Source organism: Trematomus bernacchii, unplaced genomic scaffold, assembly GCF_902827165.1.
Source record: "Trematomus bernacchii unplaced genomic scaffold, fTreBer1.1, whole genome shotgun sequence".
NCBI lineage: Eukaryota > Metazoa > Chordata > Actinopteri > Perciformes > Nototheniidae > Trematomus > Trematomus bernacchii.
Window position 1 is genome coordinate 12,289 of NW_022988004.1, and position 27,066 is coordinate 39,354.

Consider the following 27,066-nt stretch of genomic DNA (forward strand, 5'->3'; position numbering starts at 1 on the left):
GTTACGTCTCCTCGTTCTCTCTTTGGCCGTTACGTCTCCTCGTTCTCTCTTTGGCCGTTACGTCTCCTCGTTCTCTCTTTGGCCGTTACGTCTCCTCGTTCTCTCTTTGGCCGTTACGTCTCCTCGTTCTCTCTTTGGCCGTTACGTCTCCTCGTTCTCTCTTTAGCCGTTACGTCTCCTCGTTCTCTCTTTAGCCGTTACGTCTCCTCGTTCTCTCTTTGGCCGTTACGTCTCCTCGTTCTCTCTTTAGCCGTTACGTCTCCTTGTTCTCTCGTGTCCTTTCTCTTTTGAGCGCTGCTCTCGTGCTTTGGTTTGCTGTACATTATAAATGCAAGTTATTACATTTGTTATAATGCTGCTGAACTTGCTGCTGCTAGCTACAGCACAGGTTGATTAAACGGTTCGCTCGCCACGCAAGGTATCACATGACATGAAAGGGAACAAGCTCATTGGACAGACAAATTACTAATTCATTTAGGTTGCTTGGTTACTTTGAAGACTGCGTGAAGCGGTCAATGCCATCGGGCCCCCAAAAAAAGGTATATATAATTTTTTTTTTTTTAAATAATCTTTTTATTTATTTGTATTTGCATGGGCCCCTGGCCGGCCAAAGATGTAACCCAAATGTCCCGTAGCCTCTCTGAACACCCTGGGACTCTGCGTTGTGTTTCTTATTGGTGATGGGATGTTATGCAGAGGGGAGGACTCAGGACACAGGACTCAGGACACAGGACACAGGACTCAGGACACAGGACTCAGGACACAGGACTCAGGACACAGGACACAGGACACAGGACTCAGGACACAGGACTCAGGACACAGGACTCAGGACACAGGACTCAGGACTCAGGACACAGGACTCAGGACACAGGACACAGGACTCAGGACACAGGACTCAGGACACAGGACACAGGACACAGGACTCAGGACACAGGACTCAGGACACAGGACACAGGACTCAGGACACAGGACTCAGGACACAGGACTCAGGACACAGGACACAGGACACAGGACTCAGACACGCTGAGTAGTGATGTATTGATCCCAATGGCAGCTCTTCTGACACACCTCTCATGGAGTGAATACAAACATTAGAGCCAAGATGGCACCGGCTGCACCGGCGATAGTTACGCCACTGTGTTCAACCAAAGATTCTGAACGAGCTGAGATGTTAGCAGCTGCACTGCAGCGAGCAGCCAGCAGGGGGCGCTGCTAGAACAGAGAGACTGTCATACAGAGATACAGGTGAGACAGGTGTGACAGGTTTGGCCGTTCCTCCTGCTCCTCCACATTCCTCCACACACACACACACACACACACACACACACACACACACACACACACACACACACACACACACACACACACACACACACACACACACACACACACACACACACCTCTGATTAACACAGTAAACTTATGAAATATATGTCTCAGGACCACATTAAGGGAGAAGCTCCAGGACTGCTTTAATAAAGATTTAAGGGCTTATTACATCTGGAGCCAACAGACTGTATTACACATGATTACACGAACAGAGAGGAACAGAGATGGACAGAGAGGGACAGAGAGGGACAGAGAGGAACAGAGACAGAGATGAACAGAGAGGGACAGAGACCACACGGACTGCATCATAATCTCAGAGGAAACAAAAATCAAAACGCTTCAGTGATTAGATAAAGAGGTGAGCACCGGGATAACAGACAGAAAGAGACCCGGAGATTATTGTTAAAAACAGCTGATTTATTTACCTGCTCGTTAGAGTCTCACCTGCAGCTGGGGGGGGGGGGGGGTCTGACCCGGGACAGCACGATCCACGCTGTAGCAGGAAGCTAGCCGTGTGTGTGTGTGTGTGTGTGTGTGTGTGTGTGGTGTGTGTAGATCGTCTCCTCTCTGAGGATGACTCACTCTCAGCTTCTGGTTGGTTTACAAGCGTGGGCGGTCGCACTGCGCATGCGCTCCAGTGCTGCCAAAGATAGGATGAGGAGGGAGGTCTCAGTCTGAGAGGTGATTCTGAGACTGAAATAAAGAGAGACAATTCTGTCGTTTTTAGATCAGATAACAGTTATTGATCCCGATTTGAGAAATGTTGGCAGCAGTATGAAGATAAGACATTAAAAAAAAATGTATATATATATAATAATAATAATAATAATAAAAGACAACAATAATTACACTTTTTTCATTTTTTATAAATGTGTAATACAATCAAGAGATGTAATAAAAAACAGTAAAGATATATAAACATAGAAAATATTACGACTTTATTCAGAATATATTACGACTTTATTCTGAAAATATTGCGACTTTATTCAGAAAATATTACGACTTTATTCAGAAAATATTACGACTTTATTCAGAAAATATTACGACTGTATTCTGAAAATATTGCGACTTTATTCAGAAAATATTACGACTTTATTCAGAAAATATTACGACTTTATTCAGAAAATATTGCAACTGTATTCTGAAAATATTACGACTTTATTCAGAAAATATTACAACTGTATTCTGAAAATATTACGACTTTATTCAGAAAATATTGCAACTGTATTCTGAAAATATTACGACTTCATTCTGAAAATATTACGACTTCATTCCGAAAATATTACAACTTCATTCTGAAAATATTACGATTTTATTCTGAAAATATTGCGACTTCATTCTGAAAATATTGCAACTGTATTCTGAAAATATTACGACTTCATTCTGAAAATATTACAACTTTATTCAGAAAATATTACGACTTTATTCAGAAAATATTGCAACTGTATTCTGAAAATATTACGACTTCATTCTGAAAATATTACGATTTTATTCTGAAAATATTGCGACTTCATTCTGAAAATATTGCAACTGTATTCTGAAAATATTACGACTTCATTCTGAAAATATTACAACTTTATTCAGAAAATATTACGACTTTATTCAGAAAATATTGCAACTGTATTCTGAAAATATTACGACTTTATTCTGAAAATATTACGACTTCATTCCGAAAATATTACAACTTCATTCTGAAAATATTACGATTTTATTCTGAAAATATTGCGACTTCATTCTGAAAATATTGCAACTGTATTCTGAAAATATTACGACTTTATTCAGAAAATATTGCAACTTTATTCAGAAAATATTACGACTTTATTCAGAAAATATTGCAACTTCATTCTGAAAATATTACGATTTTATTCTGAAAATATTGCGACTTCATTCTGAAAATATTACGACTGTGTTCTGAAAATATTACGACTTTAATCTGAAAATATTGCGACTTTAATCTGAAAATATTACAACTTTATTCAGAAAATATTACGACTTTATTCAGAAAATATTGCAACTGTATTCTGAAAATATTACAACTTCATTCTGAAAATATTACGACTGTATTCTGAAAATATTACGACTTTAATCTGAAAATATTACAACTTTATTCTGAAAATATTACGACTTTATTCAGAAAATATTGCAACTGTATTCTGAAAATATTATGACTTCATTCTGAAAATATTACGACTTTAATCTGAAAATATTACAACTTTATTCTGAAAATATTACGACTTTATTCAGAAAATATTGCAACTGTATTCTGAAAATATTACAACTTCATTCTGAAAATATTACGACTGTATTCTGAAAATATTACGACTTTAATCTGAAAATATTACAACTTTATTCTGAAAATATTACGACTTTATTCAGAAATATTGCAACTGTATTCTGAAAATATTATGACTTCATTCTGAAAATATTACGACTTTAATCTGAAAATATTACAACTTTATTCTGAAAATATTACGACTTTATTCAGAAAATATTGCAACTGTATTCTGAAAATATTACAACTTCATTCTGAAAATATTACGACTGTATTCTGAAAATATTACGACTTTAATCTGAAAATATTACAACTTTATTCTGAAAATATTACGACTTTATTCAGAAAATATTGCAACTGTATTCTGAAAATATTATGACTTCATTCTGAAAATATTACGACTTTAATCTGAAAATATTACAACTTTATTCTGAAAATATTACGACTTTATTCAGAAAATATTGCAACTGTATTCTGAAAATATTACAACTTCATTCTGAAAATATTACGACTGTATTCTGAAAATATTACAACTTTATTCTGAAAATATTACGACTGTTTTCTGACACACGATGACATTGCATCCTTGAAATAGTGGCTCTGAAGCATCCTTCCTTGACCGCGGTGAAGTTAGTTTTAGGTTGGATTTTCGACGGACATTCGCGGACCAGCCAGCAGCGTCAGTTTCCCCTGCTGCTGGCTGTATTACGACGGGGAGATCTTCTGCGCGAAACGAGGCTTTCACTTAGGGACCATCAACAAATGACTTTTCAATTACACAAGAAAAATGTTGTTTTTAATAAATCGACAGCTTCTCGATCGTGTGAATGTGAAGCAAATTCACTGTAGAGCATACATTTATTGAACACACCTCTTTTTATTGCATTTTAATATTTTAAATATTTTATATTAATATTTTGATGGAAAAATTAGTTTATGTCTTCAATACCTTCCAGGTCATGGGACCTAATCACTCAAAATCAATGCTGGGGCAAAGAACTACACTGGCTGCATAGGACACACCTCTTTTTATTCCATTTTAATACTCTAAATATTTTATATTAATATTTTGATGGAAAAATTAGTTTATGTCTTCAATACCTTCCAGGTCATGTGACCTAATCACTCAAAATCAATGCTGGGGCAAAGAACTACACTGGCTGCATAGGACACACCTCTTTTTATTCCATTTTAATACTCTAAATATTTTATATTAATATTTTGATGTAAAAATTAGCTTATTTCTTCAATATCTTCCAGGTCATGTGACCTAATCACTCAAAATCAATCTTTATATCGGATAATATTACATCCTCTATTTAATATTAATATTTCTATGGAAAATTCAGGGTTTTTGCTATAGCTTCCCTGTCATGTGACCCAGTGATTAATGATCAGAAAGTAATACAAACAAGGCTACACAGGACACATGTTTTACTAATCGTCATCATTGAGCACATTTCAAGTATTACTTGCACAAAGGACATTTCCAATATCCTGTCTCTGCCTTTTTAAAGTCTCTGCTGTCCATTGCCAGACACTGGGCATGGTACCATCGCTCACAGTCATCACACTGAATCTGTTGAAGTGAAAGAAATAATGTATTTATATATTTGTAGCTTAGATTACCATTCAGTTGTCTTAATACTCAAGTGTTAGTGAGGAATCAGCTGACACAATCATCTGGTCCTTAAAACCCACTGCCTGTGTTTTAACATGCTCTTGTTTTGTTTTTGTTTTATTGTTCTGTCTTTTAAATTGTTTTATTTAAGTATTCCAGTAATGTGTGTTGCATGTTTTAAATGTATTGTATTTAAGTTTAAAATTAAATGTGTTTTAGGTTGACTTTTAAAATCTGTCCAGGGACTACAGATGAGAAATAGCCTCTTGGCTAACTCTGGCACATTTACAGAGATGTTCATTAATGTGCACTGTCCCTGTTCAATACATGAATACATTAAAAAATAAATGTAGACATCACAATTCCACATTTTCTTCACAACAGCTCACCCAGTTTGTGATGGGAGATCCTGGAGGCCTTAAGGCAGCACACATAGCACAATAAGTGTGCTCATCAAGGACTGAAACAAGATAACAATACATGTATGTCAGCTTCTATATACATACATATATATGATATAGAACGGTCCTATTATTGGAATTTTGAGATATTCGGAAGCGAAGTTTTGTCAATGAAACTTTCTGTGTTCAAGTGAATACTACATTAGTAGTTTGTTTATTTGTTCACAACGCCGAATTTGTCGGCAGCAACATGAAACACGCCTTCAATTACCTTGCAAAAAAGATCATAACAATTAGCCAATTAATGCATATTCCCAGTTTTACTGAACTTTCATTTCCTGCAACTTTGAGAATCTTGTGACTGACAAAAGTATCTAGACATTTTTTTCAGATATTTTTTTGGCAGAAATCGTTAAATGCAAGATAAAGAAAATGACACAGTGTAGAGTGAAACTTCAGACACTTGAAACATGTAGTCACGTACCTCCCCTGTCAACCACTGGTGGGGTCGAAGTGAGCATAGCTCACAGTGGCGGATAAGTAAGATGCGTCCTTTCATCTGTGAGGGGAGCACTGCCACGACCACCTCGGTGTCCTTTCCCCCAGCCAGGTCCACTGCAAGTCAGGATTGAGGGGAAATAGATGCATTCTGTTTAATATGGACACTTGAGGAATCTTTTAACCCTCCGGTATCACTCTGGACATTTTTGTCCCGAATGACTAATTAGGGTAGTGCATTTGAATGATACCAGAGGGTTAACAATCTTGAATTTTTGGGTGAAGGCCTTGTTTTTGTATATGCACCATCAAAGCTACATACACAGAATATAATTAAACTGTCCATGTTTATGCATTTAACCTTTTCCCTTTTAGAGTTTTCACTAAATGACATTAAACAGGCTGCTCAGGAACAGAAACTGTAATTGCAGTTTCAAGTCTGATTTAGAAATCTAGTTTCTGTTATAAGTTTGTATGCTGTATTTACATTTACATTTTTCATCTTCATATTCTCCCCCTACAACATGCACTTAATCATCTTGGGTTATAATACTTCATGTCCTTTGTCCTTCACCTCACTCTTTACCAATTTAGTCCATGCTTTACTTTCTGACAATATTTACTTATTCCATTGTTACAATTACAATGCTGGAGAACAATTGACACACTTTGAACATAGTAAGTCTTAGAGAAACTCACATTTCCCTGTGCATCTTTTTCCTGTTGGTCCACTTTTCTTTTCTTCAGCTTTGTGGCAGGTGGGCTTTGGGGTTGGGTAGTGTTTTTGGTGGATTGAAGTACTTGGACTTGGACTTGGTGTGACCAGCAGAACTTTCCCGCTTGTTCCACTGTTCCTCGTGGTCATCCTCTGGCCTGCTAGGATGTCCAAAGTTTTTGTCCAGAATATGCATTGGCAGATTGTGTTGCTCAATGTGTAATATATTGAGGCATACATTTTGGAGATGAACTCTGCTGGTCTCAGGTACTTTTTTTTTAAAAGGATGGAGTGTTTGACCAACCCAAACCAGAGCTCAACATGGCAGTTGGTATCCCTGGTTTTATGACTTCCATCTTTTTTAGAGGTACCTTTTGTATGTCGCGACAGATCCCCAAGCAGCAAACCACTCCACAATGGGAAGATCCCCATGTCGTTTTTTAACAGTGCATCAATGACACCAGGACAGAGGTAGTGGTTTTTTACACGAACAGCATCGTCAGAGAGAATGTCACACTCTGCTTGGTCCCGCCTGACTTGAAAAGCTCGTGTAAAAGGGGACTTTCCCATAATGCTATGAGCCTTTTTTTCCATTTTGCTTTCCTCCTCTCCCATTACATGTCCACTTTCCTCCAGTTTCACGTCCCGAGTTTGCAAAATGCACTTGTCAAGGTACATTTTGCTCTGTTTCACCAAATGAGTGTTTCCCTGTTAAAAGACAGAAGCACACGGTTTATCAGAGCCCAACTATAATCTGTCTCAACCTGTGCTATCTTTCTTTTTGTTGTGTAAGACAACTTTCTTTTAAATTCCATGAGCCAATGGGAAATAGATGGAATGGCTGTTGGTGATCAGTTCTGTGACAGGCAAGCGAGGCTTATCCTTACCATTCCGGGCAAAACCAAAGCATAGTACAAGACCCGCTTATTTTGATCAGGACTTTTCTGTATCACGCTGCCTGTGGCATCAAGGTAGAGAGTCGTAGGTGTTGGCTTTTTTACGTGCTCAGTCAACATTTTTATTCCAGCATCTGTGTATAAATGTACAGCAAACGGATCTGTAGGTGCTGAAGATAGCCTTTTGATGATGCATGACTGCTGCTCTCTTTGATTATTTTTTGAGTCAACATGAGTTCAAGCATCATGTCATCGTGGAGCCTTGCACTTTTCTTCACTTCAGAGGATATTGTCTTTAACACATCTTTGGTGAGGCTTCTGCTTATGTTACCAGCCATTATTTCCTCTACTGGTGTCTGTCTTAACATAGTGTAATAATAATTGCTGACACCACTGGTTAAGGCTTTGGAAATGGTTCCTCTTCTTGTGTATTTGCTGGTCTAAATCGCCTTTGATTTTTATGGTGTATAACTTCACCAATACGCATGACTTTTAAAAATATTTTTGTATCCGTTGATTTTGGCCTGTTCTTTTTGAGAAACTGTAGACAGCGTTGCATCCATTAAATGTGCATTTTGCAGAGGCACAGAAAAATGGCGAATTCTTTTTACGGCTATCATTTGTCTTAACATGCTGGTATTTGAAAGCAAGTGTGCAGCATGGATTCTTTTTCAAAGATTCCTGATCAAATGTATCAGTCCAGGGGGGACGGAGTTTTTGTTTGCCATGTTTAGGTTTAATTTTGTTCCATTGTTTTCTTGTCATGGCAATGTTGAACTTTTTTGGCCCTGCTTTGCACTTTCTGTTCATTTGTGTTGTCATTTCGGTGGCTGTCTCTGTACTTTGCTGGTCTGACTCTTCTGTGTCTATCTCAGACTGTGGCTGTGCGTTACTTATTTCCCTGTCATCCTGACTTGTGTCCTCGTCTTCCTCACCTGTAGGTGGGCTGGAAGACTGTTTTTCGTCATCATTCTTATCTTCATCTTTCCCCACAGACTCTGTCCCTGTGTAGTCCACAATCAGCTCTTTGGTTTTGCTGACGTTGAGATGGAGGTTGTTATCCTGGCAGCAAGTGAAGTTATTTGACCCAGCACTGATTTTGAGTGATTAGGTCACATGACCTGAAAGATATTGAAGAAATAAGCTAATTTTTACATCAAAATATTAATATAAAATATTTAGAGTATTAAAATGGAATAAAAAGAGGTGTGTCCTATGCAGCCAGTGTAGTTCTTTGACCCAGCATTGATTTTGAGTGATTAGGTCACATGACCTGGAAGGTATTGAAGACATAAACTCATTTTTCCATCAAAATATTAATATAAAATATTTAAAGTATTAAAATGCAATAAAAAGAGGTGTGTTCAATAAATGTATGCTCTACAGTGAATTTGCTTCACATTCACACGATCGAGAAGCTGTCGATTTATTAAAAACATATTTTTTCTTGTGTAATTGTAAAAGTCATTTGTTGATGGTCCCTAAGTGAAAGCCTCGTTTCGCGGAGAAGATCTCCCCGTTAAACTGACGCTGCTGGCGGGTCCGGGAAACTGACGCTGCTGGCGGGTCCGCGAATGTCCGTCGATATATCCAACCTAAAACTAACTTCACCGCGGTCCTTCCTTGACATTGAGAAACCCCCTCTATGTTAATGAGACAACACGATGACGTAGCATCCTTGAAATAGTGGCTCTGAAGCATCCTTCCTCGACATTGAGAAACCCCCTCTGTGTTAGGTGTGAAACTGCGAACAGAGACAGATCATATTTAGTGCTAAAGTTATTCATAAGGTCTAAATTAAATGCAGAAGATATAGATTCTAATTTAAACATGTATTATATAAAATCATTAAATTCACTGGTAGTTGTATTATATAATATTTACTGTAAACATTGTTATTTTTGTATTAGTTATAATGTAAAATCAATGCAATATTTAGTGAAATATATATTTAGTGAACAACAGGAAGAGAGCTCTCACTTCCTGTGGACTTTTATTTTGAAAACGCTGGACCGGAAGTGTGTGAGTTCTCTGTGACGGCAGGTGAGCTCTCAGAGTTCCGGACATCATGGGGCTGGTTTACTCTCAGGTGAGGAAACTCTCTTGATTACACTTTTATTACTTTATTTACCGCGTTTTATCGGAGGTAACTTCCGGTCAGTTCAGGCGACAGGTGAGACAGTTTACCTGGTGACGACATCAGTCCACAGCTGACACACACGCACCCACACACGCACACACACAAACACACACACACACACACATACGCACACACAACAAACACACACACACAAAGCACACACACACACACACACACATACGCACACACACACACGCAACACAACACACACACAACACACACACACATACGCACACACACACACACACACACACACAAACACACACACCACACACACACACACAAACACACAGACCACACCACACACACACGCACACACACACAACACACACACACACACACACACAGACACACACACAAACACACACACACACACACACACACACACACACACACACACACCCACACACACACACACACACAGACACGGGGACAAACCGTCAGTGAATAAATACTAAAGAGACAGAAGTAGAAAATAAATACAAATGAAAGACAATTGTTTGATTGATAAAGTATCAAATGAATGGTATTAAATCATTTCTACTGAAATATTGATAAAAAAACATATATGTCTAAAACAATAATATTTTAATAAATATGTTTATTTGATATCAAAAGCTAGTCCACCCAACAGAGGGTCTACTCTGAGTTATCAGGAGATCTTGACTTTTCATCTCGTGCCATGCAGATCATTATATCATATATTATGTTTATCAGAGGAGAGGTTGCATCAGCAGATCCTTTCAGATCCTGGATCAGTTTTATAACCATCAGACAGACAGCAGCTGGACCTGATCACAAACACAATGTGAGGAGTCTGCAGAGACATCTGGAGACACCTGGAGACATCTGGAGACATCTGGAGACATCTGCTTCAGATTAAAATAACTCTCTGCAGAATCGAGCAACAAGTGCTTCTGTTAGAGAACAGAACGGGTCCAACTGGTTTACTGCTGTGTGTGTGTGTGTGTGTGTGTGTGTGTGTGTGTGTGTGTGTGTGTGTGTGTGTGTGTGTGTGTGTGTGTGTGTGTGTGTGTGTGTGTGTGTGTGTGTGTGTGTGTGTGTGTGTGTGTGTGTGTGTGTGTGTCCATGCAAAGTGTGTGTGTGTGTGTGTGTGTCCATGCAAAGTGTGTGTGTGTGTGTCTCCATACAAAGTGTGTGTAGATAGTGTGGCGCCAACAACACGTGGTGCCCTCAGGTGGTTAGATTAGGTTACAATGTGTTGGAGTGCTAGCCAATAGGAGCATGAGTGTTCCTTCGTGAGGTCACTGTGAAGCAAACGGAGTGATGTCATGTTCTCCTGAGATGAATGTAATGAAAGGGTTGGCTCCTCACAGTAATATGATAATATATAATATAATAATATATAATAATGTGTTGAAGCCTGCGTGCCGATGGGCGTCCTCTGGAGACGTGCAGCGCCTCTACTCGGCTCTCAGAGATGACTCCGCCCAGCTCAACGTCCAGGAGCCAATCAGCGGAGACACGCCCCTCATCGCAGCCTGTCGCCCGCGGCAACCTGAGGGTCGTGGAGTATCTGCTCGACAACGGGGCGGACGCCCAGCTGACCAATCAGGTGAGTCCGGCTGATGATGTCATCATTTAAACTGTGTATATAAAGATAAGTATATATTTAAAGGAGTAACACTGATGAGGCTATTATGGGATGTTTTAGTTCATATTGATATAAACATATATCAGTATTATCGTTGATGTAAGGTGTGTGTGTGTGTGTGTGTGTGTGTGTGTGTGTGTGTCTCAGAAACAGAGGACTTGTCTTCATTACGTCTCCAAGAGGACGTTCTCTCTGATCGATTACCTGCTGATCGCCATCCTGATGCCCATCCTGCTGCTCGGATACTTCCTCCTGGTACATCACATCACATCACATCACATCACATCACATCTCATGTAATCACATCACATCACATCACATCACATCACATCTCATTACATCACATCACATCACATCACATCTCATTACATCACATCACATCACATCTCATGACATACATCACATCACATCACATCTCATGACATACATCACATCACATCACATCACATCACATCACATCACATCTCATGACATACATCACATTACATCACATCACATCACATCTCATCACATCTCATGACATACATCACATTACATCACATCACATCACATCACATTACATCACATCACATCACATCACATCTCATGACATACATCACATTACATCACATCACATCACATCACATCACATCACATCTCATGACATCACATCACATCACATGACATCACATCACATCACATCTCATGACATCACATCACATCACATCTCATGACATACATCACATTACATCACATCTCATGACATCACATCACATCTCATGACATCACATCACATCACATCACATCACATCTCATGACATACATCACATCACATCACATCTCATGACATACATCACATCACATCACATCACATCTCATGACATACATCACATCACATCTCATGACATACATCACATCACATCACATCACATCTCATGACATACATCACATTACATCACATCACATCACATGACATCACATCACATCACATCTCATGACATCACATCACATCACATGACATCACATCACATCTCATGACATCACATCACATCACATCTCATGACATACATCACATTACATCACATCTCATGACATCACATCACATCTCATGACATCACATCACATCACATCACATCTCATGACATCACATCACATCACATCACATTACATCACATCACATCACATCACATCACATCACATCACATTACATCACATCACATCACATCACACATCACAACAACAACACACTCACACACACACACACACACATCACATCACATCACATTACATCACATCACATCACATCACATCACATCACACCTCATGACATACATCACATTACATCACATCTCATGACATACATCACATCACATCACATCACATCACATCACATCACATCACATCTCATGACATACATCACATCACATCACATCTCATGACATACATCACATCACATTACATCACATCACATCACATCACATCACATCTCATGACATACATCACATCACATCACATCACATCACATCACATCACATCACATCACATCACATCACATACATCACATCACATCACATCACATCACATCACATCACATCACATCACATCACATCACATCACATCTCATGTCACCTGTTAGACGCTTTTCTCCAAAGCGACTTACAATAAGTGCATTCGACCAACAAGATACAAACTAGAAGAAAACAGAATCATATAAGTACATCAGGTTTCATAGAGCCAAAACATTTCAAGTGCTACTCAACTAGCTTTAGATAAGTGCTTTGTTAGTATACAAGTGCTTTGATAGTATATAAGTGCTTTGTTAGTATATAAGTGCTTTGTTAGTATATAAGTCCTTTGTTAGTATATAAGTGCTTTGTTAGTATACGAGTGCTTTGTTAGTATACGAGTGCTTTGTTAGTATATAAGTGCTTTGTTAGTATACGAGTGCTTTGTTAGTATACGAGTCCTTTGTTAGTATACGAGTGCTTTGTTAGTATACGAGTGCTTTGTTAGTATACGAGTGCTTTGTTAGTATACGAGTGCTTTGTTAGTATACGAGTGCTTTGTTAGTATATAAGTGCTTTGTTAGTATATAAGTCCTTTGTTAGTATATAAGTGCTTTGTTAGTATACGAGTGCTTTGTTAGTATACGAGTGCTTTGTTAGTATACGAGTGCTTTGTTAGTATATAAGTGCTTTGTTAGTATATAAGTGCTTTGTTAGTATATAAGTGCTTTGTTAGTATATAAGTGCTTTGTTAGTATATAAGTGCTTTGTTAGTAATTGTATTGCTCAAAGTGGAGTCTAAAGAGATGAGTCTTCAGTCTGCTCTGGAAGATGTGTAAGCTTTCTGCTGTCCTGATGTCAATGGGGAGCTCATTCCACCATGTTGGAGCCAGGATATCAAACCCACGTGTTTCTGCTGATGGGAACTTGGGTCCCCCTCGCAGTGCGGGTGCAGCGAGCCGTTTGGCTGATGCAGAGCGGAGTGCACGTGCTGGGGTGTATGGTTTAACCATGTCCTGGATGTAGGAAGGGCCAGATCCATTCACAGCATGGTACGCAAGTACCAGTGTCTTGAAGTGGATTCTAGCAGTTACTGGAAGCCAGTGAAGGGAGCGGAGGAGCGGTGTGGTGTGGGAACATTTAGGAAGGTTGAAGACCAGACGAGCCGCTGCATTCTGGATGAGCTGCAGAGGTGGGATGGCACATGCAGGTAGACCAGCCAGGAGGGAGTTGCAGTAGTCTAGGCGTGAGATGACGAGAGCCTGGACCAGAACCTGCTTTCTGGGTCAGGAGGGGACGTATCCTCCTGATGTTGGAAAGAGTGTATCTGCAGCAGCGGGTTGTAGCAGCGATGTTTGCAGTGAAGGACAGGTTGTTATCTAGGGTCACACCCAGATTCCTTGCAGTCTGAGTCGGGGAAACAACAGAGGGGCCGATGTTGATTGTTAGATCAAGAGTGGGACAATCTTTTCCCTGAAGGAAAAGCAGTTCAGTCTTGTCAAGGTTGAGCTTGAGGTGGTGAGCAGACATCCACTGAGAGATGTCTGCTAGACAAGCAGAGATGCGTGCGACGACCTGGGTCTCTGAGCGGGGAAAGGACAGAATGAATGGGTGTCGTCAGCGTAGCAGTGGTATGAAAACCATGCGGGCTAATGACAGATCCGAGCAAGTTTGTGTACAGACACACACAAATATACATATACATAGTATTTATATATGTATATATGTGTGTGTGTGTGTGTGTGTGTGTGTGTGTGTGTGTGTGTGTGTGTGTGTGTGTGTGTGTGGTGTGTGTGTGTGTGTGTGTGTGTGTGTGTGTGTGTGGTGTGTGTGTGTGTGTGTGTGTGTGTGTGTGTGTGTGGTGTGTGTGTGTGTGTGTGTGTGTGTGTGTGCGTGTGTGTGTGTAGTTGCAGAAGCAGAGGAAGAGTGTGTCTCTGATGGAGGCGGTACTGAGCAGCGACGTCAACATTGATGCTGTCGACTACGTGAGTGAACATTGGAAAACGTGCTAACGAAAGTAGCATTTTGCTAACCTACTTTTACATTGGTCCCCCATGCGTAACATGTCGTCGTAACAGATGTAGCCTCGTGCTAACATGTGTGTTTACTAATATTAACTATTACTGTGTTTTCATGTCGAGGTTATTTTTCGCAACATATTTGTTTTTGTTTACAGTGACTAAATGTATAAAATACTGTTGTGTGGCTAACTGACAAAGCTAACGTTAGCATGCTAACTGACAAAGCTAACGTTAGCATGCTAACTGAAAAAGCTAACGTTAGCATGCTAATACCTGACAGGTTCATTTCGGTCGACGTATCTGAACTGAAACTTGATAAATCATGTTTTATAGTGATTTGATATAAATAACAACAAACTCACATTCTGAAACATGATGCTAGTAGCATTTGACAAAGTGAGATATCACCAGTTAGCTTAGCATCATTAGACCTCTGTATGAATGACCTCATGCTAACTCTGGTTTCTACATGTTTCACACAGAAATAAATCAGACATGTTTCTGTGAAGTTTATAAACTGTTTGAATGTGATGTTAGCTCCCGATGCTACAGATGCTAATGTTAGCTCCCGATGCTACAGATGCTAATCAGGTGCGTCCTGATGTCAGTGAGAACAGAAAGTGCTTCATGTTCAGACTGAATGATCTCGTCTCATCTGATCTGCAGTTAGGATCTGTTTCCTCTCACGTTCCCACGCCCTGATCTGAATCATTCACATTCTTTCATTTCCTACAAAACCCGACGAGTCGAGACAGAGACGCTCGGCGAGGAACAGGAACGCTTTCTGATCAAAACGTTAAATTAACATTATTCATATTTAGGAGTTTCTCTGGAATCACAACGTTAGAGAACAATTACATGTTTTGGCTGTTAATTTATTTTATTTTATATATTTATATACAGTAGTTATAGTATATCAGAATCCCTTCACAATATATATTTTAAATGTGTGTGTGTGTGTGTGTGTGTGTGTGTGTGTGGTGTGTGTGTGTGTGTGTGTGTGTGTGTGTGTGTGTGGTGTGTGTGGTGTGTGTGTGTGTGTGTGTGTGTGTGTGTTGTGTGTGTGTGTGTGTGTGTGTGTGTGTGTGTGTGTTGTGTGTGTGTGTGTGTGTGTGTGTGTGTGTGTGTGTGTGTGTGTGTGTGTGCAGAAGGGGAACACGGCCCTGCATTACGTCTGTCTGAGGAAGAGTCAGATCCTGGTTCCTCTGCTGCTGGAGAGACACGCTGACACCAACATCCAGAACAACGTAGGTCCGTGAACGCACCACGACACAAACCCTCAGCTCCCTGCAAACTGACCACCTTCCTCCTCCTCCTCCTCCTCCCTCTCCTGCAGGACGGAGAAACCCGCGCTGGACGTCTCCAGCAGACTGAAGTTCAGGAGGATCGTGAACTTGCTGAAGAAGGAGCGCTAACTACTACTCACTAACCCTAACCCCCATGCCCCGCCCCCCGCCCGGGAAAACACAACTTAACACTTCTTAACATTTAACAACCTATGAATGTGTCATACCCACTTAACGGGAAGACACTCAGCTACCTGACGATATGAACCATTTGTAGCTGAACGAAACACAACTCTAACGCCGAGCGTCTGAATCACGGCAGCGAAGGCGAGATAAGACAACACACAACGTAGCTCTACGGAAAACAGCTGTTTCTGATCAAAAGTCGTGTTCAATGAAACGCATAGAAAGCTGCTGAAGGTCACTTTGAAATGATCTCTGATGATCCAGCGCGTGAGAGCATTCTGGCTACGCATCACTCTATTCACCAATGGGTCATGTTTGGATGGATTTGAGGGACTTCCCCTCGATTCTATTGGCTGGTTCAAAAGAGATGTCAATCATCAACATCGACGATGGGTTCCAGAGAAACGGAAAATGCACAGGTTTATCATTGCTTTGAGAAAAAAGATGATCCTTTTAGAAGTGAAGTCATTTGTTCTTAAATCTGTTTGTAGATAAGATGTAACATACAGATCAATTTATACATTTCAAATTCTCTTAAATAATTAAATAAAACGTGTAAAGAGTGTGTTGTGTTATGATTTATTATTGTTCACATTTCACAGATTAGAAAATGTCAGAAATTACAATAAAAAGACGGTAAAAGTGAAGCCCCGCCCCCACAAGGCTCCTGATTGGATGCTGTGGTTCCTCCTGATTGACAGCAGGATAGGAGTTGTGTATTGGACCAGAAGTGAGGCAGCACACAGGTTGAATGAAAGGATAACATGAACATGTGACTTCCTGCTGCTCAGACAGAGACACTTTAAAGAGGTATACAGATGTTTTCTGAGGTAACAGTCCAGGTGTTTCAACAGGTGAACACTGACTGCATGCTAACAGCAAGCTAACGTGCTAACGAGCAGTAAACATAGAACACAGTGCGGGCTGATGGGAACGTCTTTCTTTAACCACTAATACTGCATGTTAGAAAGCGTTGAGTATAAAAGCTAAATGTGCTTTTATACTTTATAAAAAGTGATTATTATTCATGCGGTAACGTAAGAGCTGATGCAGATATGGATTAGTTATATTGTTGGCTGGGTTAATTATCAGAGGTCACAGTTCATTTTCAGTTATACATTCAAACCTATTGTTCTGATAATTGAATCAATATCCCATCATGTTCAGATTTAACCCTTTCTGAATTTTATAGACCGACCGACTCGTCTCAAAGATTACAACAGATTAAAACATGTTAAAAAAGGTCTATAGGTAGAGCCCTGCTTAAACACACACACACAGACCACAGACAGACACACTCACACACAGACACACACACACACACACACACACACACACACTCACACACAGACAACACAACACACACACACACTCACACACAGCCACACAACACACACACACCACACACACAACACACACACACACTCACACATACACACACACAGAACACACACACCACACGCGACACACAGACACACACACACACGCTCACACAGACCACACACACAGCTACACACACACAGACACACACACAGACACCACACACACAGACAACAACACAACACGCTCACACAGACACACACAGACACACACACAGACACACACCCCCACACACGCTCACATCAGAGCAACACACACAGACACACACACAGACACAACACACACACACACACACACGCTCACACACACACATACTACACAACACACACTTTCCTCATTGAAACCTTTAGAGGTCCTGCTGCTGGTGTAAAGTCCAGCGGTCCCCACGCTGTGCTGCAGACGTGAACAGGCCCTCACACACGGTGTGGCCGACCCCTCTAGTGGCGGTCCTGCCTGCAGCAGCTTCAGGAGGACGGGAACATCTGCTCCGGAGCATCCAGACCCCAAATGAAGTCCAGATGGTCCCAGTGCTCGATGTGCTTATGGAACACCAGGTTCGATACCTGCAGGACGCCGTGAGGAGATCAGAAGATAAGATCAGAAGTACTTTATTGATCCCAATTTGGGAAGCTTTTGGCATTGTACGATAACAATTAAAAGCAATAAACAATCCAAAATGTAAACATCTCCATAGAAATAAAATGTTGAATTCCAGATGTGCAGTAACAGAATATGAAGCAGGATATTATATATAATGAAGTATGAGAGGAATGGAATATTACATATTAGATTGAATATAAATGTAAATGTACAGTGACGTGCAATATATAAATAAGATAATAAATAAATGTTTAATATCGAAACCCTTTCAGAATAACAAGGTTAACAATGATGGAGTTTTATTCTGCTCTTTATTGTTTTCCTGGTTTAAAGGTTTCATTGTGAAGGAGAGAGAGTCGGACCTGAGTGAGGAGGACAGCCACGTCTTTGGGGTCCGCCAGCGTATCGTGTCCCCCTGAAAACAGCGCGGTGGGAACCTTCATGTCCTGGACCTTGTACTGAGGGGGAGTGGACTGAGGACAGGAAGTGTTGTTTTTATCTTTCCAGTACACTTAACATTACAGACATTTAAAAAGTCTAATGTGAGCTTGGACAGCAGGTCAGGAGCTCTTTCTCATGTCATATTGGTTTCCTGATGAATTCAACCCATTCTTAAAGTTACTAAGTAAGGGATAATGTGCAGCGAGGCACATGTTCTTTGTTATGGGGAAAAGAACACCCTTCCTGCTGATCAAGATCCCTCCGCCTCGCGTCAGGCTCCCTGATCAGCCTGTCGGGTGCTCTTTTCCCCATAACCGCCTCGCTGCACACTATCCCACTTATTACAGATACTAAACAAAACTAAGGAATCGACTCCCAATATTAATTGAAATGATTTAAAAATGATCGTATTTCTTCCGCTAAGAAAAAATAACTCCGTTCCACGGCGCACCAACGGCTGGAACTGCGACAACAAACAACTTTACGGCAGCACCGTCCAACTCTGTTCACAGTTTCTGATCCACTAACGGAGCGTCTCCACAGCAGCGTTAAAAAAAATCTTGGAGGTGGGCGTATCTGAAGCTTGGGGATTTTTTGCGAGCAAGGCACCAACAACCAATCACATGAATCTCCCGCCCCCGACATACGAAGCAAAAAAGCCCGAAGTAAACTGGATATAAACTCCCCAAACAGGCGAGAACCTACCACTGTCTCTGCCACCTCCCTCCATGCCTGGCTCCTCCGGTTTGTATCCCGGTAGGTAAATAGGGACTGGTCATAAAGCACCGGGTGATTCCCTACCGCTCATTTCTCCTCCATGTTTTGGAATATGAGGAAATGACCTGTGGTATGTCTCTCCCAGCTTACACGCCGTTTGATTGGCTAGAGCTTGTACTGTCAGATTTGCATAAACGGGATTTGATTGGCTGACGCTTCCACACTCAGCTTCAAAAGTTGAACATTGCTCAACTTTGAATCCTGAAAATCCTGAAAATCTCCGCTCTGCTTCCCACAATGCATTTCGGCGAAAAGTAAGGGAAAGTGACGTCACCCCATTCAAAGTGAATGGGCAGAAGCGTTCCAAGATTTTTTTTTAACGCTGCTGTGTGGACGGTCCGTAACAAGTCCTTAAACTCTGCAGAGCTCATACCGTGTTCCTGTTAATGTTCACTTCCTCTCTGTCTTCTTCTGGGGATTTATCTGACGTCCAGCGCTCCGCCTTTTAACCTCATTTCCTTTCTCTTTCTTGATCCCCTAAGAAAAATAGTCCGTTGTTACCGTTTGAACTACGTAGCAACAGCAGGAACTGCTTCGATAGCGTTTTTGAGGAGCTTTTTGATTACAGATTTGAAAACATGGTTGCTTGCTTTAAAAGTAGCACAACTCATGATGTCAGACCTTTGGAAGGATCTAGATATCCCTGCCCTCATGCCAAAGGAACTGCACACTGAATATGTGTTGCTGTTTGATGTCTATGTCTGGACCGCTGCGGAGGAGGGTTTCTGCCCCGTTACTTCTCCGCTGTTTCCTTGTCGCTCTTGTCTTGTCAGTTAGAAAAGCAAGCAGCATGCAGTTTGCTTTTCAGCCAAACTGTAAACAGTTAAATCGACCGGACTTCTTTCTGCAGATGTGAGCGTCCTTAACAACGGTCAATAAGTCCTTGACAGCGGTCTGTCTGTTCTGGATTAACAACGTGTCACATGTTCTGAATTGAGAATCAACTAAGCCATGTAATAAAATGTTAATAATATTATTACCAAACCAATATTGTAATTTAAGAAAATTAAGAAGAAATATAAATATATACTTAGGCAAGACACAGATTTGTTGAGACATTTTAAAAACCCAGTATATATTATTACTACACAAATATATCAGTAAGTGTTGTTTTGGTGTTACACCTTTGCTGAGTTGCATCAGTTGATGTGTTTTCACGTCATTATCTTAAACATTGTCAGTTTTCTTTTGTTGTTGTTTTGAAACTAGTTTCAGACATGCAACCTGAGTTCTGAGGAGCCAAACAAAACTAAGAAAGATTTAAAGTATAAAAACTGATGACTGAACTGAAAGAGACTCTCAGGTGTTGCAGAGTCTCACCTGGTTGTAGTGTTTCATGTTCCCTCTGGCTCCAAAGTTGAAGGCCATCAGTTTCCCTCCGTGAACCGCCTGAAATCAACGAGGTGTTTAGGGTCCCGGTAATGAATCATGTACATCAGGGTCCCCACAAGTACATGAAGACAGGTGTGTGTGTGTTACCTGGGCCCAGTGGACCATGTTCATGACCGAGGTCCCGGCAGGACAGTGTTCAGTGTAGACCGGCGTCCGAGACTGGAAACAAAAAACAGATATTTCAAAACTCAAATGATAACCCCGCCCCCTAGTGGTGGTTTTTATTTTAACGTACGACAATCTAAATATAAGATAAGATAAGAAAGGACTTTATTTATCGCGAAAGAAATAGTTGACAGAATTACAAAAATACAATAAACACAGCAGCATAAAAATAAAAGTGTACACTAACAGTTCAGTAAAAAGAGCAATTAAATAACGTTGTTTGTTGTTGTTGTTGTTGTTGTTACGCACTATGTTGAGGTTCTTCTCGTCGAAGCCACAGAGGATGAAGAAGATGTTTCCGCACAGCTTGCTGAGAGGCTGATCCGCACAAATGTGTTCTGCAAACCACTCGATCATGTGACTCTGAGGCAGAAAGTCCTGCCTACCAAACAGATCCTGGGGACAGGAAATCAATTAACCAATTAACATCTGAACTGAGGAAAAATATAACTAATAGCTTGGTAACAATCCTGTGATATGAAGTCATTAGCAGGTCACGTGTAATTAGCTTTTTAGATTTAGCTTTTTTTAATCTGTGATATTAGCTTGTTAGCAGGTTATCTGATAGCATCTGGTTAGCATCTGGTTAGCATCTGGTTAGCATCTGGTTAGCATCTGGTTAGCAGGTCACAAGTAATTCGCTTTTTAGGTTTTAGCTTTTTTAATCTATGATATTAGTTTAGTTAGCAGGTAATCTGATAGCATCTCGTTAGCGTCTCGTTAGCATCTCGTACCCAGATGAAGAAGTCGGGCATGATGGAGAGTTTGGCCATCGGGCTGGAGGCGAAGGAGACGGTCGCTACGGGAGCTAGACCGATGAACATCTTGATCTTATTGGCCAGCTCGGGCAGTGCGGAGAACGCTATGAATGCTGGGAAATCAGAGACAGAGAGGCGGAGTCAGGTGTGGAAGCTCATTAACAAGTGTGTGTGTGTGTGTGTGTGTGTGTGTGTGTGTGTGTGTGTGTGTGTGTGTGCGTGCGTGCGTGCGTGTGTGTGTGCGTGCGTGTGTTACCGATGGTGGTTCCCTGAGAGTGTCCGATGTAGTAAATCTGCTCCTGACCCGTCACCTTCAGGATGTGGTTCACCACGGCAGGGAGGTCCTTCAGAGCCAACTCATCATAACTACTCACACACACACACCACACACACACACACACACACACACACACACACACACACACACACACACACACACACACACACACACACACACACACACACACACACATAGATTTTAAAACGTCATAGTTTCATAGTTCACTAAACCAAATCCACAGATTAATTTAGTCCTGCTCTGTTTTATATTTGTTCTTAAAGGTCCCATGTCATGCTTTCCCGGTTATTACCCGTCCCCTTGTGTTATGAAGGTTTTTATGAATGTAAACGGTGTGCAGAGTCAAAACCCTCAAAGTACACCCTGTAGGGAGTAAAACTCTAACACAGAGAAGACCTCCCCAAAACGCCTCGTTGGAGATTTCTCATGTTCTTTCCTGGGTATCGTGACGTAGGGATGGCCAGTAGCCACGCCCAGAGCTATGACGCGATACGGTCATGCGGTACCCGGAACCAAATGGACCAATCCGTGGAGCCGTTACGTTACGTCCGCGGAGCCGTTACGTTAAGCCCCCGCTGATTGGTCCAAATTGACCAATCCACGGACTTCCTCACACACACATCTGTGTGCAGGGAGCAGGCAGCTGATTTCTCCTCCCTGGCTGCAGGCTGATAACAGACAGTTGGATTCTCTCTGCAGACCCATTCTCTCCGCAGACCCATTCTCTCTGCAGACCCATTCTCTCTGCAGACCCATTCTCTCTGCAGACCCATTCTCTCTGCAGACCCATTCTCTCCGCAGACCCATTCTCTCTGCAGACCCATTCTCTCCGCAGACCCATTCTCTCTGCAGACCCATTCTCTCCGCAGACCCATTCTCTCTGCAGACCCATTCTCTCTGCAGACCCATTCTTTCTGCAGACCCATTCTCTCTGCAGACCCATGCTCTCTGCAGACCCATTCTCTTTGCAGACCCATTCTCTCTGCAGACCCATTCTCTCTGCAGACCCATTCTCTCTGCAGACCCTTTCTCTCTGCAGGACCCATTCTCTCTGCAGACCCATTCTCTCCGCAGACCCATTCTCTCCGCAGACCCATTCTCTCCGCAGACCCATTCTCTCCGCAGACCCATTCTCTCCGCAGACCCATTCTCTCCGCAGACCCATTCTCTCCGCAGACCCATTCTCTCTGCAGACCCATTCTCTCTGCAGACCCATTCTCTTTGCAGACCCATTCTCTCTGCAGACCCATTCTCTCTGCAGACCCATTCTCTCTGCAGACCCTTTCTCTCTGCAGACCCATTCTCTCTGCAGACCCATTCTCTCCGCAGACCCATTCTCTCCGCAGACCCATTCTCTCCGCAGACCCATTCTCTCCGCAGACCCATTCTCTCCGCAGACCCATTCTCTCTGCAGACCCATTCTCTCTGCAGACCCATTCTCTCTGCAGACCCATTCTCTCTGCAGACCCATTCTCACAGCGTTTATCAACCTTTTTCTTACTCAATATCAAGCCACACTTATTGTTTTTACTTCGGCTGTGACTTTGTGTGTGCTCAGGATGAGTTTGACTGTGTTTGGCTGTGTATGCTAACAAGGAAACAACACCTCCACGGAGCTCAGCGCGATTCACAACGTCCCGACCAATCAGAGCACACTGTGCTCACAGGGAGGGTGGGGGCTGGAGCTATTGGAGCTACAACGAGCCGTTAAAGGCAGAGAGTGAAATTCAGTGAATACACGTAGTTTACAGAGATGGTGTTTGAGAAACCAATGTGAGTTTGGAGAGATGCTGTTTGAGAAACCAATGTGAGTTTGGAGAGATGCTGTATGAGAAACCAATGTGAGTTTGGAGAGATGCTGTATGAGAAACCAATGTGAGTTTGGAGAGATGCTGTATGAGAAACCAATGTGAGTTTGGAGAGATGCTGTATGAGAAACCAATGTGAGTTTGGAGAGATGCACAATATAAATCTATTCTAGTAGACCTCAACAATGGAATTATGATCAGTGGAAATGGCATGATGGTGTTTACATGAGGGGCGTTCAAGAACTAAAACTAGCATGGGGCGTTCAAGAACTAAAACTAGCGTGGGGCGTTCAAGAACTAAAACTAGCGTGGGCGTTCAAGAACTAAAACTAGCGTGGGGCGTTCAAGAACTAAAACTAGCGTGGGGCGTTCAAGAACTAAAACTAGCGTGGGGCGTTCAAGAACTAAAACTAGCGTGGGGCGTTCAAGAACTAAAACTAGCCGTGGGGCGTTCAAGAACTAAAACTAGCGTGGGGCGTTCAAGAACTATAAACTAGCGTGGGGCGTTCAATAACTAAAACTAGCGTGGGGCGTTCAATAACTAAAACTAGCGTGGGGCGTTCAAGAACTAAAACTAGCGTGGGGCGTTCAAGAACTAAAACAAACTAAAACTATATTTTAACATTTTAAACTGTATACCCCGGTTATCTAGGCCCTTTTTGTTTTTTGTTTGATGTATATATGTCACACTGTAGGACTGGCGGGAAACGATATTTCGGTATTTTCTGGATGTACAACATGTAGAATTATTGACAATAAAGCTGACTTTGACTTTGACTTTTAGTGTGGGGCGTTCAATAACCTAAAACTAGCGTGGTGCGTTCAGGGACCACTGTAAAAGGCGCACCTGAAGCTCCAGAAGGCGTCGCTCTCGGGGCTCAGCGTCAGGTGCTTTCTGGACCAGGTGTTTCCTCGGCTGTTCCCGATCCACACGTCGTACCCGGCGTCGGCGAGGACGAACCCCAGGCTGGAGTTTGGGAGGTTTGTTATCCAATTACTGCCTGCAGCCAGCAGGCCATGCTGCAGGAACACCGCCGGGCCCCCGCCTGCAGGGGGGGCAATGCTACTGATTCAATATTCATTTATCTTTCATTAACATGCAGGGGTTTATTATATTATTGTATTGTTTTTATTATTATTTCTACATTTATTATTTATTTTCTTTAATTCTGTATGTCTTCTTTTTATTAATTATATTTGTTATAATTATTTGCACACGTGTGTGTGTGGTGTGTGTGTGTGTGTGTGTGTGTGTGTGTGTGTGTGTGTGTGTGTGTGTGTGTGTGTGTGTGTGTGTGTGTGTGTGTTGTGTGTGTGTGTGTGTGTTTGTGTGTACCTGCGGTGCGTTTGAGGCCCGCTGGGATTCTGTTGACGGTCAGGATGTACCCGTCCTCCGTCTGGACCTCGTGCTCCTCTGCAGGGTAACCCCAGTACCTGATGATCTCAGACTGACACACACACACACACACACACACACACACACACACACACTTGAAGACTTCTCACTTCCTCTTTATGTTATGTATCAGGCAGAACTCAGGGCTATATTTACCCTGAGTTCTGACTGACAGGTAGAGCAAGGGTCAAACATGTGAGCCATGATTATTTACTCTCAGTGGGAACAGAGTTCAGCTTTTATTTTGAAAATCTCTCTCAGTCCAGATGACTTGAGGGAGCAGAATGTGATGATTGTTTCCAGAGAGATTAACAGGACTTAGAATGAGTAGGAATACTAACCAGAAAGCTCTGTGTTCAGACGTTAGACAGTACAGGTTATAAACAGGTAAACTCACGATGTTCATGTGCACTTCAGGGTCCAGCCCGGGCCGTGGGTCATCTGAACGCCGCTGCACGTCATGAAGTCTGTGAGGAGACTGTCCGCTGTGCACGAGACCAGAGAGCGCCAACACACACACACACACACCCAGCATCATCTGACACACACACACACACACACACACACACACACACACACACACACACACACACACACACACACACACGAAACTTTAGTCTGGTGGTCAGTCAGTCTTTACCTCAGTACGCTCTGGAATATATAATTCTGACAGGGATTTTGGCCCTTGTTATAATAATAATAATAATAATAATAATAATAATAATAATAATAATAATAATAATAATAATAATAATAATAATACTTCTCTGGCGCTTTTCTATAAACTCAAAGACGCTTTGACAGAATAACAGAAAACGACCCTTATAGACCGTTAACATGCACTAAAACCTACAGCATACAGGAGAGTATAGGACCCTTTAACTCTCCTCTGCTCCTCAGATATCAGAGGAGTCAGAGGAGTCAGAGTGATCGGACTCTGCTCCTCAGATATCGGTTGTCTCTCAGGAACTCCTCGTTTCACAACGCCTCATGAACTTTGACTTCTTTAACTCAAAAAGTCTCAAAATAACTGTTGAGTTTCTCTGAAGCTCCTGAGTTCATCTGACTCATCAAACACGTCTGACTCATCAAACACGTCTGACTCATCAAACACGTCAGGGTCATCAAACACGTCTGACTCATCAAACACGTCAGGGTCATCAAACACGTCAGGGTCATCAAACACTCAGGGTCATCAAACACGTCTGACTCATCAAACACATCAGGGTCATCAAACACGTCTGACTCATCAAACACGTCTGACTCATCAAACACGTCAGGGTCATCAAACACGCCTGACTCATCAAACACGTCAGGGTCATCAAACACGTCAGGGTCATCAAACACGTCTGACTCATCAAACACGTCAGGGTCATCAAACGCGTCTGACTCATCAACACGTCAGGGTCATCAAACATCAAGGGGTCATCAAACACGTCTGACTCATCAAACACGTCTGACTCATCAAACACGTCAGGGTCATCAAACACGTCTGACTCATCAAACACGTCAGGGTCATCAAACACGTCAGGGTCATCAAACACGTCTGACTCATCAAACACGTCAGGGTCATCAAACACGTCAGGG

The 27,066-nt window shown here is 41.7% G+C and overlaps 2 protein-coding genes across 2 annotated transcripts; one reads left to right on the forward strand and one right to left on the reverse strand.

The window, feature by feature from the left end:
* The first annotated feature begins 9,785 nt into the window (after positions 1–9,785).
* LOC117472110 (ankyrin repeat domain-containing protein 22-like) lies at positions 9,786–17,029 on the forward strand. The gene is given in 7 exon segments (XM_034117237.1): positions 9,786–9,821; positions 11,256–11,381; positions 11,383–11,448; positions 11,635–11,742; positions 14,879–14,956; positions 16,141–16,239; positions 16,329–17,029. Coding segments are annotated over 7 exon segments (591 nt in total). The 5' UTR covers positions 9,786–9,800; the 3' UTR covers positions 16,422–17,029.
* Positions 17,030–18,093: 1,064 nt separating this feature from the next.
* Positions 18,094–26,010, reverse strand: lipf (lipase, gastric; the record flags this gene model as incomplete). Its single annotated transcript, XM_034117236.1, is given in 10 exon segments — positions 18,094–18,407; positions 18,807–18,917; positions 20,983–21,051; positions 21,142–21,213; positions 21,469–21,615; positions 21,954–22,090; positions 22,234–22,343; positions 24,931–25,129; positions 25,420–25,531; positions 25,877–26,010. Coding segments are annotated over 10 exon segments (1,065 nt in total). The 3' UTR covers positions 18,094–18,308.
* Positions 26,011–27,066: the final 1,056 nt, after the last annotated feature.